Source organism: Ceratotherium simum, chromosome 25, assembly GCF_057802395.1.
Source record: "Ceratotherium simum simum isolate JZ-2026a chromosome 25, ASM5780239v1, whole genome shotgun sequence".
In the NCBI taxonomy this organism is placed as follows: domain Eukaryota; kingdom Metazoa; phylum Chordata; class Mammalia; order Perissodactyla; family Rhinocerotidae; genus Ceratotherium; species Ceratotherium simum.
The window spans coordinates 6,397,272-6,412,275 of NC_141924.1; the positions used below are offsets into that span (position 1 = coordinate 6,397,272).

The following is a 15,004-nucleotide window of genomic DNA, read 5'->3' on the forward strand; positions in this document are numbered from 1 at the left end:
TCTGCTCCTTAAGGACACCTTTGTCAAAAATCAATTGCTCATATATGTGTGTGTGTCTATTTCTGTGCTCTCTATCCTGTTCCATTTATCCATATGTCTATGCTTATGCCAAACCCACACTGTCTTGATTTATAGCTTTAAGGTAAATAGCTTGATACAGCAAGTCTTGAAATCAGGTGGCGTGAGCCTCCCAACTTTGCTATTCTTTTTCAAAATTGTTTTTGAAAAAGACAAGGTTCTAGGCTCTTTGCTTTTCCATATAGATTTTAGAACTAGCTTATTAATTTCTACAAAAAAGCCCATTGGGGTTTTGCTTGGGATTGCATAGACTCTATAGATGTTGAGGAGAATGGGTATCTTAACAACGTTGAATCTTCCAATCCATAAACATAGTATATGTCTCCACTTCTTTAGATTTTCTTTAATTTCTCCCATCAATGTTTTATAGCTTTTGTTACACAAACCTTGCACGTATTTTCTTAGATTTATTCCTAGGCATTTAATGATTTTTGATGCTATTGCCAATGGTATCTTAAAAATTTCAATTTCCAATTGTTTGTTGCTAGTATGTAGAAATAGAATTGATTTTTGTTTGTGGGCCTTGTATCCTGTGATCTTGCTAAACTCACTTATTAATTCTATGGCTTTTTTTGTAGAGTTCTCAGGATTTTCTACGTTAACAGAGGTTTCTTTTAGGTTGTTATTCTGAAAAAATTTAAACCTATGGAAAAGTTACAAGAAGTAACACAACTTTGGTAGGCAGAATAACATGCCCCCGCCCAAGACGTCCATGTCCTAATCCCTAGAACTTGTGGGTATCTTATGTCACATGTCAAAGGGAATTAAAATTGCAGATGGAATTAAGGTTGCTAATCAGCTGACCGTAAAATAGATTATCCTGGATAACTGGGTGAGCCCAATATAATTACAAGGGTCCTTGAAAGTGGGAGAAGGAGGCAGAAGAAGAGTCACTGTCAGAGGAATATGATGTGAGAAAAACTAGATTGGCTATTGCTGACTTTGAAGATGGAGGAAGGGCCACAAGCCGAGGAAAGTGGGCAGCCTCTAGAAGCTGGAAAAGGCGGGGAAATGGATTCACCCCTAGAGCCTCTAGAAAGGAATGCAGCTTTGCCGGCATCTTGATTTTAGCTCAGTGACACCCACATTAGACCTCTGACCTATAGAACTGTAAGATAATAAATTCGTGTTGTTTTAAGACACCGAGTTTGTGGTGATTTGTTACAGCAGAAATAGAAAACTAATACAACAATGAACATATACCATCACCTACCTTCACCAATTGTGGCTTTTGCCACATTTTCTTCCTCTTTCAATGTATCTATACACATGCACTCACATTAGTGTTATAATTGTGGTTCTTTGTAGAACCATTTGAAAGTAAGTTGCAGCCATCACGTTCTACACCCCCAAATACTCCAGCATGTACCTCCTAAAAAAAAGAACATTCTTTTACATAACCACAATACAGTTTTAAAATTCATGAAACTTAAAATTAACACAGTATTACCAAGTAATATAGAGTCCATATTCATATGTTGCAAATTGTCCCAGTAATGCCCTTTCTGGCTTTTCATGATCCAGTATCGAATCCAGAGTTGTACATTGCATTTATTTGTTAAATATCTTTAGTCTCCTTTAATCTAAAACAGTTCTTTCAGCTTTTTGTTTTGTTTTGTTTTCCATGACATTTACATTTTTGTAGAGTACAGGTCAGACAGGTCTGCTGTTTTATAAATTGTCCCTTGGCTTGGGTTTTGTATTTTCTCCTCATTATTCAATTCAGGATATGAATTTTTGGTAGGAAAACCACATAAGTGATTCTGTGTCCTTCTCGGTACATCACCTCAGGAGGCACAAGGTGTCAGCTGGCCACCAACTGAGTTGGTGGTGGGAGAGAGGGTCGTCTTGGCTGATTCATCCACCAAATGTGCTGAGGTGCTGCCAGTCCAGGACAGAGATGACAGCGATGGCTATGATCATGGCCCACTCTGAGATGCCATGAGGTGTGAGCATCAGACCTGATCCTCTTCTCGCTGGCACCTAGGTCCCATGGTCGCTGGGTGAGGGCAAGGAGAGAGGTTGGGCAGGGCTGCAACACTAGAGGACAGAGGAGTGGGCAGTCAAGACCTTGTCCTGGCAAGATGGCAGGAGGTGGGACTACTTGTGAGCTGAAGCTCCAAGCCCTCAGCACATGCTCCATTGCCCCATCAGACTTCACTTATAAAGCACAAGTTCAAAGACAAAATTATTAAGAATTTCAAGATGGTAACCACAGAGCATTAATCCCCAAGTGCAGGGCCCTTCTGAGAACAGGGCCCTCCTTGACTCTCCAGATACATGCCCATGAAACAGGCCCTCCATCTTTATCTCTCTCTCTCATCTCTATCTATCTATCCTATGTCTATGTCATCATGTAACAATCTCTGAGAGCAAGATATAATGTTTCCAACACTCTGGAGGGTAGTTGTGTCTGGTCCCACTCAACCCCTCTGTCTGCCCCAAATTAAGCACTTTTCTGACCTCTATCACCATAGATTAGTTTTGTTTGTCTTTGAACTGTATATGAATGGAAGCATACAATGTAGTGCCTTTTGTGTTTGGCTTCTTTTGTTCATCATGTGACTGTGAAATTCACCTATGTTGTTGCACATATCAGTAATTCTTTTTTATGGTTGTGTAGTAAGTATTCCATTGCATGAATATATCACAATTTATCCAGTCTACCGTTGATGGACATTTGAGCTGTTTCCAGTTTTTGACTAATATGCGCAAACTGTTCCTGATTTGGCCTTTCAATCTAGCTCCTGTGTCCTTTTGACCTATTCCCATCATTTTTTTTTTTTTTTAGCATTTTCTTATTTTTTTGCCAAACACGATGTTCTAGGCTCATCTTGTACTTTCTTTGCCCCGCCCTGGAATTGGCCTTTTCTCCAAGAAACGCTGGTTCCTTCCAGTGGGGAAGTATTTAGAAACCAAGGTCTGGGCACTGGGTGTGCTAGTATTACAGGAATACCAGTGCCTAAAGGCCTTTTAAGTGAAGATAGGAAACAGATATTTTTAAAAATAATAAATTCATGTCAATACCTCAGATTCCAGTCCAATCCCACAGGGTTCTTCCTTGCATTCTCCCATAGTGAGGACCCTCATCTGGAATATCAGCACATTCATTCATTTGCTCGATTCCTCCAGGCTTTGGCTGTCTTTGTGCCATGACCTCAGTGTTCTTAATAACGTCTCGGGTGCTTGGAACGTCCTCTTTTTTTTTTGTAAAGATATCCACAAGCCTCTGGAGTTGGGGTCAATTGCTCTCTGTCCTCTCTCTGTCCACCGTGTAGACACGGCCCATGCCTCTCCGCCCATGTGTGTGTCTCCCTTGCCAGACTGCGAGTGTCTCAGTCTAGCGCAAGAAGGAGAGAGAGCAAGTAGGTCCTGTCCACCTGCTCTGCTTCCGTCTCTTGCTGGTGCAGTTCTCTCCACCCATCCTCCCGGCTATAGCACCTAGGCTAGAGATTCCCTTTGCACAGTCGAGGACACGGAGCCTTAGAAAATCAGACCAGGACTCTATTACTTTTATCTTATCTTTGTTTCCCCAGTCCCAGGCACGTAGTCGGTGCTTAATATACGTTTGTTAAGTGAATGATTGGATGAGGATTTGTACTAAAACCTCTTTAGAATTTGGCTGTACTCAAATTGTAGTCTGGACAAGAAATACCTTATTAAATGCAGATTTGGGGGCACTATCTGAGAGAGTCTGTCTCTTGAGGTCTGGGATTGGTCCTAGAATCTGTAATTAACACCCCCCTTCTCCCGCAGGATATTACGAAGCATATTCATAGCACCTATTGCTACCTGAAATTATCTTGGTTATTCACAAATGTAAGCTTTTCCTGATATATCTTGGGCACCTGGACCAGTGCCTGGTACCGATCAGATGCTCCCTAAATATTTGTTGAATGAAGGAATGCATCTTTAAGGTCACTTCTAGCTGGGGCATTTCACGAGTCTGGGTTGAGCGCTTGCTGAATAACGGAATCAATGGTCTGGTGGATGAACGGGTGATGGAGAGGATGTGGGATGCGGACCGAGGACTGAGAGGAGCAGGGCGGGCAGCGGTCTCCAGCGGTCCTCGTGGGGCCGGGGCGGCCCGGAGGCCCCACGACCTCGCGTCCGCGGAGGGCAGCGGCGCGCGTCGGGCGGGGCCGTGACGTCACACCTGCGGAGCGCAGCCCGCACGCCGGCTGGGGCGCGGCGGCTCTGTGACCTCACGTCCGCGGAGGGCCTGCGCCAGCGCCGGCCGGGGCGGGGCGCGGGCCGGGCGGCGCCGTGACGTCACGCCCGCGGAGCGCAGCCGCCGCGCCGGGCGGCGCCGTGACGTCACGCCTGCGGAGCGCCGCGCGGCGGCTGGGGCGGCGGGCAGGGCGCGTGCGGGCGCGGGCGCGGGCGCGGGCGCGGGGCCGGGCGGCGGCGGCGGCGGCATGGCGGAGAGCGAGGCCGAGACCCCCAGCACCCCGGGCGAGTTCGAGAGCAAGTACTTCGAGTTCCACGGCGTGCGGCTGCCGCCCTTCTGCCGCGGGAAGATGGAGGAGATCGCCAACTTCCCGGTGCGGCCCAGCGACGTGTGGATCGTCACCTACCCCAAGTCCGGTGAGCCCCGCGCGGACCCCGCCCGCCTCTACGGCGCGCCCGCGTAGACGCTGCGCCCGCGGCGGGGGTTTCCCGTCGGGGGCGGGGAGGGCGGGGGCGCGGCGGCGAGGACAAGGGCGACCACGGCGCCCCCGCCCATTCGGTGCCCTGAACCCGACAGGGCGGGGCGGGGGATCGTCGGCCCGCATTGGGGAAACCAAAGCCAGAGATCTTGGGAGGTGGGCCCCGGTCTCCACGCTGGACGGCGTCCCTGGGAGATGGAGCCTGTTTGGCTGGAGCTGCCCAGGGCCGCCACCTCTGCCTGCTTCCCCACCCATTACCCGGCTGGCTGTGTGACCTTGCACAGTCACTTAATCTCTCTGTTTCTGGACCCGGTTCAGCCTTTGATGAGTGCAGAGTCGTGGTGATCATCTGGGAATGGGGGATAAAACGGGCGTCAGGGCTGTGTACGTCCCTTTCCTGCGTGGGCTCCGGGGGCGGGGGGAGGTGTTTGAGACTAGCCGTGCCCAGAGTGCGTGCTGGGTGTGTTCCCTTGTTTCAGGGTCTCCTCCATCACCCAGGTGTCAGGCAGGGCCCTGGGACATTCACGTTTCCCAGCCTTAACTGACGTCGTTTTCCTCACCACCATGTAAGGTGGAGATGGTCATCCCCCTTTTACAGTCTAGGCACTGAGGCTCAGAGAGGGGAAGTGGCTTGCCCAAGGTCACACAGCTGATGAGTGGCAGAGCTGGGATTTAAAGCCAGGCGAGTCTGCATGCAGGACTTGATGTAAGAGATTTTCATGTAGCGCCTTTTCTGAGGTTTGCAGGGAAAAGAGGCAGCTGTCCTGTTCTTTTAACATTTCTGGGGGTTTCCCTTGTTGCCACGGTACTGGAGAGGGAGGGAGATGCCTGAATCCAGGCTGTGCCCTGCGTTTGCAACCTGGTGTAGGAGGTGGCCGGCCTTGAGGTCATGTTGGACCAGCAGGGGGCAGCTTGCTGGAAGAGCTGCAGGCTTGACTGTCATAGCTGTGCAGAGTCCCAGACGTCCGGGGGGTAGGCCTGATCCTCTGGGGCAGGTTGGGGAAGGGGCTGTTAGTGGAGGGGTGGGGAGCCACGTTGGTGGGGGGAGCTTGGGGAGAAGTCTGGAGGTACTGCAGGGCTGTCCTTGGGAAGAGAGAGAGGAAGGAGATGTGCATGTATCACTTGCTGTGGCCCCACAGCCCCTCTCCCAAATCGTGGGGCCCTGTGGGTGTGGGGATTCAGAATTTTTCAGATTTTAGAGCCATAGATACCATACATGCTGTAGGACCCCCAGCGGCGTGTGGGGCTGTACTTTGGACCCCCACATTGAGTGGAGTCAATAAAAACTAAAAATAGCCTCATGTCGGTTTAGGACAGGGTTTGCCTCCAAATAAATTGTGAAAAACTTGATTTGGGAAGCTCATTAGGATTTTGGAGTCACAGGTGAGGGATTGTGGTTCTGTGTCACCGCCTCCAGTTTGCATGAGGGGATGGAGGGTGAGAAGGTAAGTAGCTGGAGGGGTGGGGGGCACAGGCCCCAAGGCTCACTTGGAAAGCTGGGTGCTAGGGCTGTGTGGAGTGCTTTAGAGGGGCTGCCTCCGGGGCCTGGTGGGGTTCTGTGGGCTCCTTTCTGGGCACCTTGATGGGGAATGAGATGTTAGCCGAAGGAAAATTTCTAGATAACCAGAACTCACATCTTGTTTGTAACTCGCATGCTTCAAGACAAATAAAATCATACTCTGGACTTTTTAACAAAGAGGGCAGACATGTGGCTCTTTCCCTTGGTGACGGGAAACCCCGTGGTGGCCTGGAGACCATGTGTGAGGTCCCTTCACCCAGAACCCTGGACAGCCACCTTTTTGAAACTTAAAATTCCCCACAGCCGTGGCAGCCTGTCCAGGCTCTCTCGGTTTCTCCGTCTGCCCCCTGCCTGCTCCTTTTACCTTTTCCACCTGAGGGCTGGGCAGCCTGAGGCCTGCCGTGTTAGAACTGCGTGTGAGCGAGGAGCAGATAGCACAGACAGCCACCACCATGCTCTGTGCTTTGTGGCTCCCAGGGCCCCGTGTGTCCGTCATCACAGCACAGTCTCCCCAGAGCTCCATGAGGCAGGTCAGAGTTGGGCTCCCATTTCACAGGTGGGGACGTGGAGGCTCTGGGAGGGTAAGTGGCCTGCCCAAGCTCAGGGGGCTGGAACAAGGCTGACTTGAGCTGACGGTGAGCCTGGGAGTAAAGCAGAAACAGAGGCGTGGGTTTTGTGTGGGCCAGTATTTTCTGTTTCTTTTTTGCTTTCTTCCTGGTGTTCAACCTGTCTCAGTCGCTCCTTCTCATCCATTCCATGGGATGGTGACAGGGCACGTGAGAAGTGTTCCCAGGAAAGATGGCCTGCACTAGCTCTAACCAGTGCTGCTGAGGGTTTCACCCTCCCCACCCCGCTGTCTGTAAAGGTCAGTACACGAAATGACCAGGGGACTGAAGAATTGGTCCCAAAAATCTGCCCTAAAGATGTTCCCTCAACCGGAGAAAAACGGCCGTGGGAGACGTCTGCAGTGGCAGCTGGCAGGGCAGGAAGAGCAGGTCTGGGGTCAGGATCTGGGTGCTCAGAGTCGCTGCCCTTCGTGATCCGAGCCTCCGTTTCCCCTGCTGTGAAATCCACAGCTTAACTGCGCAGTCGCTGAGGTGGCTCCGGCCGGCGTTCTTTGAGGGGCTGTTACTTTGAACACGGGCCTGTCACAGTTTGGGGTGTGACCTGGAGTGGTTAAGAGGCCGCTAATGGAGTCGTGTGTGCCAGGTGCTCTGCTGTGTTAATCCTCGAGGGACTCGTGCCTCTTTTTGGAGGCTCAGAGAAGGCAGGAACTTGCTTGGAGTCACACAGCTGCTGAGGGATAGGGGCTAGGTCTAGTCAGGTCCCCTCGTCCACGGCCAGCCTCTCCCCTGCCCCTCAGGTGCCCTGCTCCTTTGGAAGGTCATGAGGGCAGCCAGACTAAGGCCCCAAGGAGGAGAGGGGATCCCGCCTTCTTTCTGTGTGCTTTGTCACACTCGGAGCCTCAGGCCACTTTGGGATTTTAAGGTTTTTGTGACTGCTGTGAGCCCTCTGCACATGGCCTCCAGGTGGCCCAGTTCACATTCTCTGACCCCTTTCTTCCTGTCTTTGCCCTCACCCACCAGGAGTGAGTCTGGAGGAGGCACCAGTGCTTAGAGGTTAAGAGCCTGGCTTTGGAGCGGGAAGTCCTGGGTTTGAATGTGGCTTCGCTGGCTGGGTGGCCCTGGGCAAATGACATAACCCTCTGAGCTGAGCAGGGGTTTCTGCAGGGGTAGGAGAGACCACCTCACTGCCTTGATGGGCGGCTGTGCAGATAAGTAAGGTGATGGGCGAGGGCCCCTCCCTGTTCCAGATGCATGGTAAGCACAAGAAAGGTCGTGTTATTATGCCAGCTCTCACTCCCCGAGCACCTGTTGTGCCCAGACGCTTTCCTAGGTGCTAGGAGTGCAGAGAGAAGCCCCATCTGGTGCCTGTCCTCAGTGTGCTCTCAGTCTGCTGGGGGACAGGCAGCTCTGGGTTTGGGGGAGTAGCCAGGACTAGCAGAGGCCCCCTTCCTGCCAAGCAGGGAAACCATGGGGCCCCTCGGGCTTCCAGGGCCCAAGTCTAGGAGATGGTAATGAACTTGCAGGTGGTCGGAGCCAGAAGGGTCTGCAAGGTCCCTTGTCCACCCCTGCCCCCTCTGATGGGGAGCTGGGGTTTACAGGATTGCGGATTTCTGGTGGTAAGGCAGTAATAATTAGATCCTGCTTTTTTCCGCAGCACTCCACTGCTCTAGGATTTTTTTTGTGTTTCTGACATTTGAGCTCAGAGGACAAGACTGTGCTGTCCAGTGCAGTAGCCTCCGGCCACATGTGGCTATTGAAATGCAGTGAACTGGAATGAAGTAAAGTTAGGAATTGAGTTCCCCAGGAGCACTCGCCATGCTTCAAGTGCTCAGTAGCCGCGTCTCGTGGCTGCCGTATTGGACAGCATGGGTGTGGAATATTTCCATCATTGTCGGAGGGTCTGTGGGACGGTGCCAGTTCAAACTGGGATCCAGATGCTGGGAGCCCATTGTGCCTTCTGAGGAGGACCCTTCTGTTTGTTGCTTGTTCACAATCATTCATTCTTACAGCCTGTTTGGTCCCGGGATTGTTGTCGTGTTGAGTCTGGTTGTCTGGGGAAGCGTCCTGTAGCTGTCCACTGCTATGATGGTCACTGCTGCCGTCGGTTTTGCTAACGGGGTGATGGTCCCAGAAGTCACGGAGCATCGGCTTTGGGATATCCTCCTTGGCTTGTCCAGAGCGCCCACTTCCTGGTTTTATTTTCCTTTTGGTTCTGGCCAGTCCTGAAGTGCATCACATTCTCTTCTCAGTGACTGGGAGGGAGGAAGGGAATCACAGCCAGGGGAGTGAGCGCATGTGGGCCCCAGTTCTAGCCCTGTCACCGTGTGACTTCACTGTGCTCATGAGAAATGAGAGGATTGGACCTGATGATTCATTTAAGTCTTAAATTTTAAGACGGCTTGGGGGTGGGGAGGCTGCGGGGAGACCCACAGGTCCCAGGTTCCACGGATGTCTTAGTTTTCTTTGTTTGTGCATGTCGCCATGCGGAGGAGAAGTGGGCATCAGGCGTGTTGTGAAAAGCTGTCCTCAGGAGCTTACAGTGACACTAGGAAGCCAGGCTCCTAATGCAGAAAGCTAACTGATAGGCCAGGGTGGTCATTCTCAGGGTCAGGTCTGGGGCCCAGGAGGGAGGGTTCAGAGGAGGATGATCACGGGAGGACTGCATGGAGGAGGGGGCTGGGACCTGGACATGAGGGCTGGAGGGGATTACTGATTACAGCTACTGTCCCACTCTCTGCCTTGCTTGAGCCTGAGAATAGCCCATTTTCTTGTGATTGTTTTTTGGAGATAGAAAAAGGCCCAGTGAGGGGCAAGGGTGGTATCAGCATTTGAGTGTACAGTTTTTACAGTGGACAGTGGAGATGAACACGCCCCAGGAAGAGTTGGAGGAGAGACGGTGGGGATGGGAGCCAACATTTACCCAGCGTCTGTGCTGTGCCAGATGCTTCCCACATTTTCCATACAGTTATCTCGTTTTATTTTCCCACAGCCTGGGGAGGAGACTGTTCATGGCTTCAATACACAGGTTAGGAAGCAGGCGGCAAGATTTTGAGGGACTTGTCACCCACCCTGAGCTCACATTTGTTCCAAGATCAGTGTGACTGTCCCTCCCTCCCAGCTACACCACCCAGGGTGACAAGTGCTTTCTAGCACAGTGGTTAGTGATGCCTCCCAGGAAAGCTTACGAAGGCCTGAGAACTGTAACGGGAGGTTTTGTTCAGGATATCTGTCAGGGTCCTCTTTCCTCCTCCCCTTTCCTTCCTCTCCTCCTCCCTCCTCCCTCCTTCCCTTTGTTCTTCTTCCATCTGTTTGCACATAATCAGGAGGCCTTGGAATTGGGGAAGGGGGTGGCAGATCCCAGTTCCTGGGTTGGCTAGGGGAGCGTTTCTCCTCGTCACTGCCTGGGGCTTGGAGAGAAAGCCTCAAGTAGAACCCCCAGGGTTCTGGAGAAAGAAAGGAGCAGGGGCCTCTGGGAGCAGTGTCTTTCTGACCCCAGTGGAATAGGAAGAGACCCCGAGTCCCCTTCTGAGCTCCAGGGTCTCATTCTGGGTTCCTCATTTCTCATTCCTCCCAGACAGTGACGACTTCTCCTGCCTCCCCTGCCACGTGCACTTTGTCACTTGCTTCTGTGGACTCATTGCCCAGTAAGCTCTCAGCTCTGTTGCCCCTTCTCAGCCCCTGCTGCAGTCTTGGGATTCTTCCTCTCTCATGTGGAGTGTCCCATGGCCTCCCCCCTGGGCTCACCTTTCACTCTGCAGCTGAAGTGACCTCTTGGAGACACACATCTGACCCTGGTCACTCCCTCATTAACCTCTTTGCTGACTTCCCATTGCCTTCAGGCAACCTTAAACTCTGCAGCCTGTCCTCCTGTGATCTGGATTTCACCTGTCCTGCCTCCTTACTCACCAGCCACATGGGACTGTCTGGACACTCCAGGCTCTTTCTTGCCTCCAGTCTTTCACTGCCTCTGTCTCTTCCCCTTCTCTCCCTTCTGCTGCTTTCCCTCCCCTCCGATTACCTGATGAGGACTTCCCGTCTTCAGAATTCCTCTCGTCTGTTCACTGTGGGACTAACCCTCCTTCCTGGCGTCCCTCCTCAAATCTTTCAGCACTTTAGAGATGTCATTCCACTGTCTTCTGGCTTGCATAGTTTCTGATGACGTCAGCTGTGATTCTTTGGTCCTCTGTGGAATGAGTCTTTTTTCCCTCTGGCTGCCTTCAGGATTTTCTCTTTTAATTTTCAGCGCTTTGGATATGATGTGTCTAGGTATATATTTTTTTTCATTGAGGGGATGCTTTTCCTGCTTGGGGTTCTTTGAGCTTCTTAGATCTGTGGTTTGATGCCTTTCATTGTTTTGGAAAAATTCTCAGCCATTATTGCTTCATATATTTCTTCTGTCCCATTGTCTCTCTCTTCTTCTTTTGGGATTCTGATTACGTATGTGTTAGATTGTTTGATGTTATCTTGTAGCTCTTGGATGTTCTATTTTTTCACCCTTTTTTCTCTTTGAGTTTTAACTTGGATAATTTTTGTTGACCAATCTTCAGGTTAACTGATTCTTTCTTCCACTGTGTCACTTCTACTGATGAGCCCATTGAAAGCATTCTGCATTTGTTATGTGTTTTTATTTTTCCTCTAGCATTTCCATTTCTCTGCTGAAATATCCATCTGTTCAGGCATGTTGTCCATCTTTTCCATGAAATCCTTTAACATATTAATCAGACTTATTTTAAATTCTCTGAGTCTGATTCTGTTGATTGTTTTGTCTCTTGACAGTGGATAATTTTTTTTATTGCCTTTCTTATGAGTACTGTTGCATTCATTTTGACTGAATGCTGAACACAGTGTTCCAAAATTATTTTTGCTTGGAAATGGGCCTGCCTTTTCCTGCCAGGCCATTAGTGTAGAATGGTGAGTCAGTCTGGTGGGAGTTGGGCTGTCTCTCCAGCCTGCCACCCACTGGTCTTTCTTGTGAGGACAAGTCTAGGTCTGCAGTGAAGAGTCTGTTTGGTGCTGACTCTCTCCTTGAGCCTCTGGCTCTGCAAGCCCATAGTCAGCCTTTGCAACTTGTGAAAATTCTACCTGAATTCTTCTTTCCCACCTGCATGGTGCCTGGCTTCTCTTCCTCCTGGGCCCTGTCCCTCTGGAAGCACCCATCTGCCTGGATTTCAGCCTCTTGGCTGCCTGGCAGCTTCAGCTCCCTGATGGGCTTGAGGCAAGTGAGGCTGTTGTAGTTTATCCAGCCTTTCCCTGTTAGTGTGGGAGCCGTGCTCTCTCCATCACTGGAGGAAGTGGCACTTCTCCTGGTGTCTTGACAGTCAGGTGAGGCAGTGGGCATGTCTTCAGCTTGTGGAGTGATGGACAGTGTGATGGAGTGATGGACAGTGTGATGCTCTGCTGTTAGCAGGGAGCAGGGACCCGGCATGGGCTTCTGGAGTGCATTAGGATGAGTGAAGGGGCCATCAGGAGGTGGAAGCCTCCCTAAAGCATGCTTTGCAGACTTACTGGAGTTTCCTGGAAGCTAAACAAGTCATTTCCAGGGATGCCGGAGAGCCGGGGAGACCCTGGCTTGGGCTTTGTGTGTGCTCTCTGGCCTACGGATGGCTCTCATGAGGCTCAGCTCAGCCTGGAATGAGCTGGGTCTCCTGGCACTCCCCCCACCAACGGTGGGAGGACAGTGGACTGGGTGGTCGCAGACTGCTTGAGTCCACATTTGTCCTTCTCAGGATGGACCAGAAGGTGAGAGGGTTTCCCGACTCTGTGCCGGGTGCCTGGGGGTATCCTGTCCCCCTTATGGCTCCTCTGCGAGAGAGGCCCTTTTCGGGTAAGGAACTGAGGCCCACAGAGAAGCTGGCCCAGGTGCTGGCAGTAGAGCCCATGTGGGCCTGACTGCAGGGGCGTCTCCCTGGTGTGCCTCCTTCCGATGGGCCGGGCCGGTGCTGGGTGGGCCAGCCCTGAGGTCACGCGTCCACCACCATGGTCAGCACCACGGTCAGCACCACGGTCAGCACCATGCCACCGCTGATGCCTTCAGTGGCCAGACACAACATGCAGAGCATCCTTTGGGTCATGGCGTTTGATCCGTGTGCGGTCCTCGCCTTACAGATGAGGCCGACTGAGAGCGGCTGAGTCTCACTTGGCGTCCAGGCGTCAGGAGGTGGCTGAGCCAGGATTTCAGTCGTGGCCTCTCATAGCTGCTGTCCATGTGGTCTTGCTGTCAGTTGTTCTGCCTCTCCTCTGGGAGAGGGGCGAGGCCTGGCTTGTGAGTGGGCGTGCTCAGGTCCTGGAGACCCAGAAGTGAGGGTCAGCGTGGAGAAGTGAGGTGGGAGGGGTCTCAGGAGGCAGGGGAGGAGGAAGCCAGGAATGGGCACCTCCATGGGGCCCTCGACAGATGGCGTGAACACAGCTCAGGGGGCTCCCTTGAGGGGCGGGAGGCCAGTGCTCACTCACCACCCACTGTCCCTTAGCGGTCGAGTGTGCTTGGGGCCAGGTGAGAAGCAGACACAGCTGTGTGAGGTGAGGAGCCTTGTGTAGGGGCTATCCACTGAGCCGCAGGTGACCCCAGCGTGGCAGAGGCGTATGGGTGGTACTGACCGTCTGCTGAGGAGGGGCAGCTTATAGAGACCAAGCCTGAATCTGGGTGTTGGGGAGGGCACTCGCCCGTTCTAAGTCCCCGTGTCCTGCTCTTTCAGGTGGGCTGACCTGCTGTCTTGCAGGGCTGTGGGGGGACTGAACGTGATCATGTGCGTGTCACACCATGCTTGGGCCCCATACATTGTTAGCCCTTATTTTCATTGTCCCCTGTTTCATTTCAGCTCCATCGGGAGCATTCTGTGCCTCTTGCTTTGTGGGAGACCACCCGGACTCAGCGCCTTATAACAATAATTGTTACTGTAGCCCTGTGTCTGCTGTCACTGATCTCGGCTAAACCCACTTGTGTGTCTGTGGGTCGACTGGGGGCTCTGCTCTAGGCTGGGCTTGGCCGCGGCAGCTCTGCTTCAGCTGTCTCTTTTCCTTGTCCTGGGACCAGCAGGCTAGCCTGGGAGTGTCCCTCTTTCGGCGATGGTAGAAGCACAAAAGAGCAAGCAGAGACACGCGAGACTCTGTGCTCTTCCTCCCTGCACTGGCCACAGCATGGTACTTCGTTGTGCCCAGAATCACAGAGACAGGCGCTGTCTTCTTACGGGAAGGGCTTTGAAATCATGTGGCAAAGAGCGTGGATGGGGCCAGGTGGAGGGCTGGGGTCCCTGATGCTGAACACCGAGCCCCCTCCCCAGACACCCTACAGCTCGCTGGCTTATCTTCCTGTCCTTGAAGTCCTAGGTCAAATGCTCCTTTATCAGAAGAGCTGTCCCTGGCTTTCCTGGGCCCTCATGGAAGATGGGACCTCTCCCTCCTGGGGGAGCCACACACTCTGCCTGATGGGCCAGCAGCCTCTTGCTAGGGCATTGTCCGCAGGGCCCTGAGTGTGTGTCCACGTCTGTGGTCCCAGGAACCCTGGAGCTCAAGGCCCAGGAGAATTTCACCCCGAGAGAACTGAGGGCTGAGGACGTGGTGACTGTTTCAGGCCCCCCAGAGTCGCGGCAGAGCTGGGCTGGGAATCTGGGCCCCAGGTTCTTGGGGCCTCACCAGACAGGGCCTGTGGCAAGCCTGGTTGTGGGGCCAGCTGTGCCTCAGCCACTTGAAATGGTCCCCTCAGTAGGAGGTGATGACCCTCAGTGACAAGTCTGTGTCCAGCAGGGGCCCAGAGCTGGGGGCGTGTGGCTGCAGCGCAGGCCACGCTCATTTCCCAGGGTCCAGGCCTGTGGGTGGGGGCGGGTCCCAGCTGCTGCTGTCTCTCTCCCGCCCGTGCTCCACCCCAGCTGGGAGGTGGGGGGTTAGGGGTAGAGCTTTAGCCTGGGAGTGAGGACACGTGGCTTGTGGCCTTGGTTTTGCTGTCCATTTGCTTTGTGACCCATGTGTGTGGTGTGTGTGTGTCTGTGTGTGCAGTGTGTGTGCGTATGGAGTATGTACGGTACATGTGTGTGGTGTGTATGGTACCTGTGTGTGTTGTGTGTATGGTTCATGTGTGTTTTGTGTATATATGTGTATGGTGGTGTGTGTGTGGTGTATGTATGGTACATGTGTGGTGTGTGTACGGTACATGTGTGGTGTGTGTTTATGTGTGGTGTGTGTATATGTGTGTTGTGTGT

At 52.5% G+C, this 15,004-nt stretch overlaps 1 protein-coding gene across 11 annotated transcripts in view; it reads left to right on the forward strand.

The window, feature by feature from the left end:
* The first annotated feature begins 4,471 nt into the window (after positions 1-4,471).
* Positions 4,472-15,004, forward strand: part of SULT4A1 (sulfotransferase family 4A member 1) — a 35,672-nt gene continuing 25,139 nt past the window's right edge. For all 11 annotated transcript variants that reach the window (XR_015556335.1, XR_015556334.1, XR_015556337.1 and 8 more), the window contains exon 1: positions 4,472-4,665. Coding sequence is in view for 3 of the 11 variants with exons in the window: in XM_087448775.1 (XP_087304901.1) it covers positions 4,497-4,665 (169 nt within the window). In the remaining 8 variants the exon portion in view is untranslated. The remainder of the gene's footprint in view (positions 4,666-15,004) is intronic.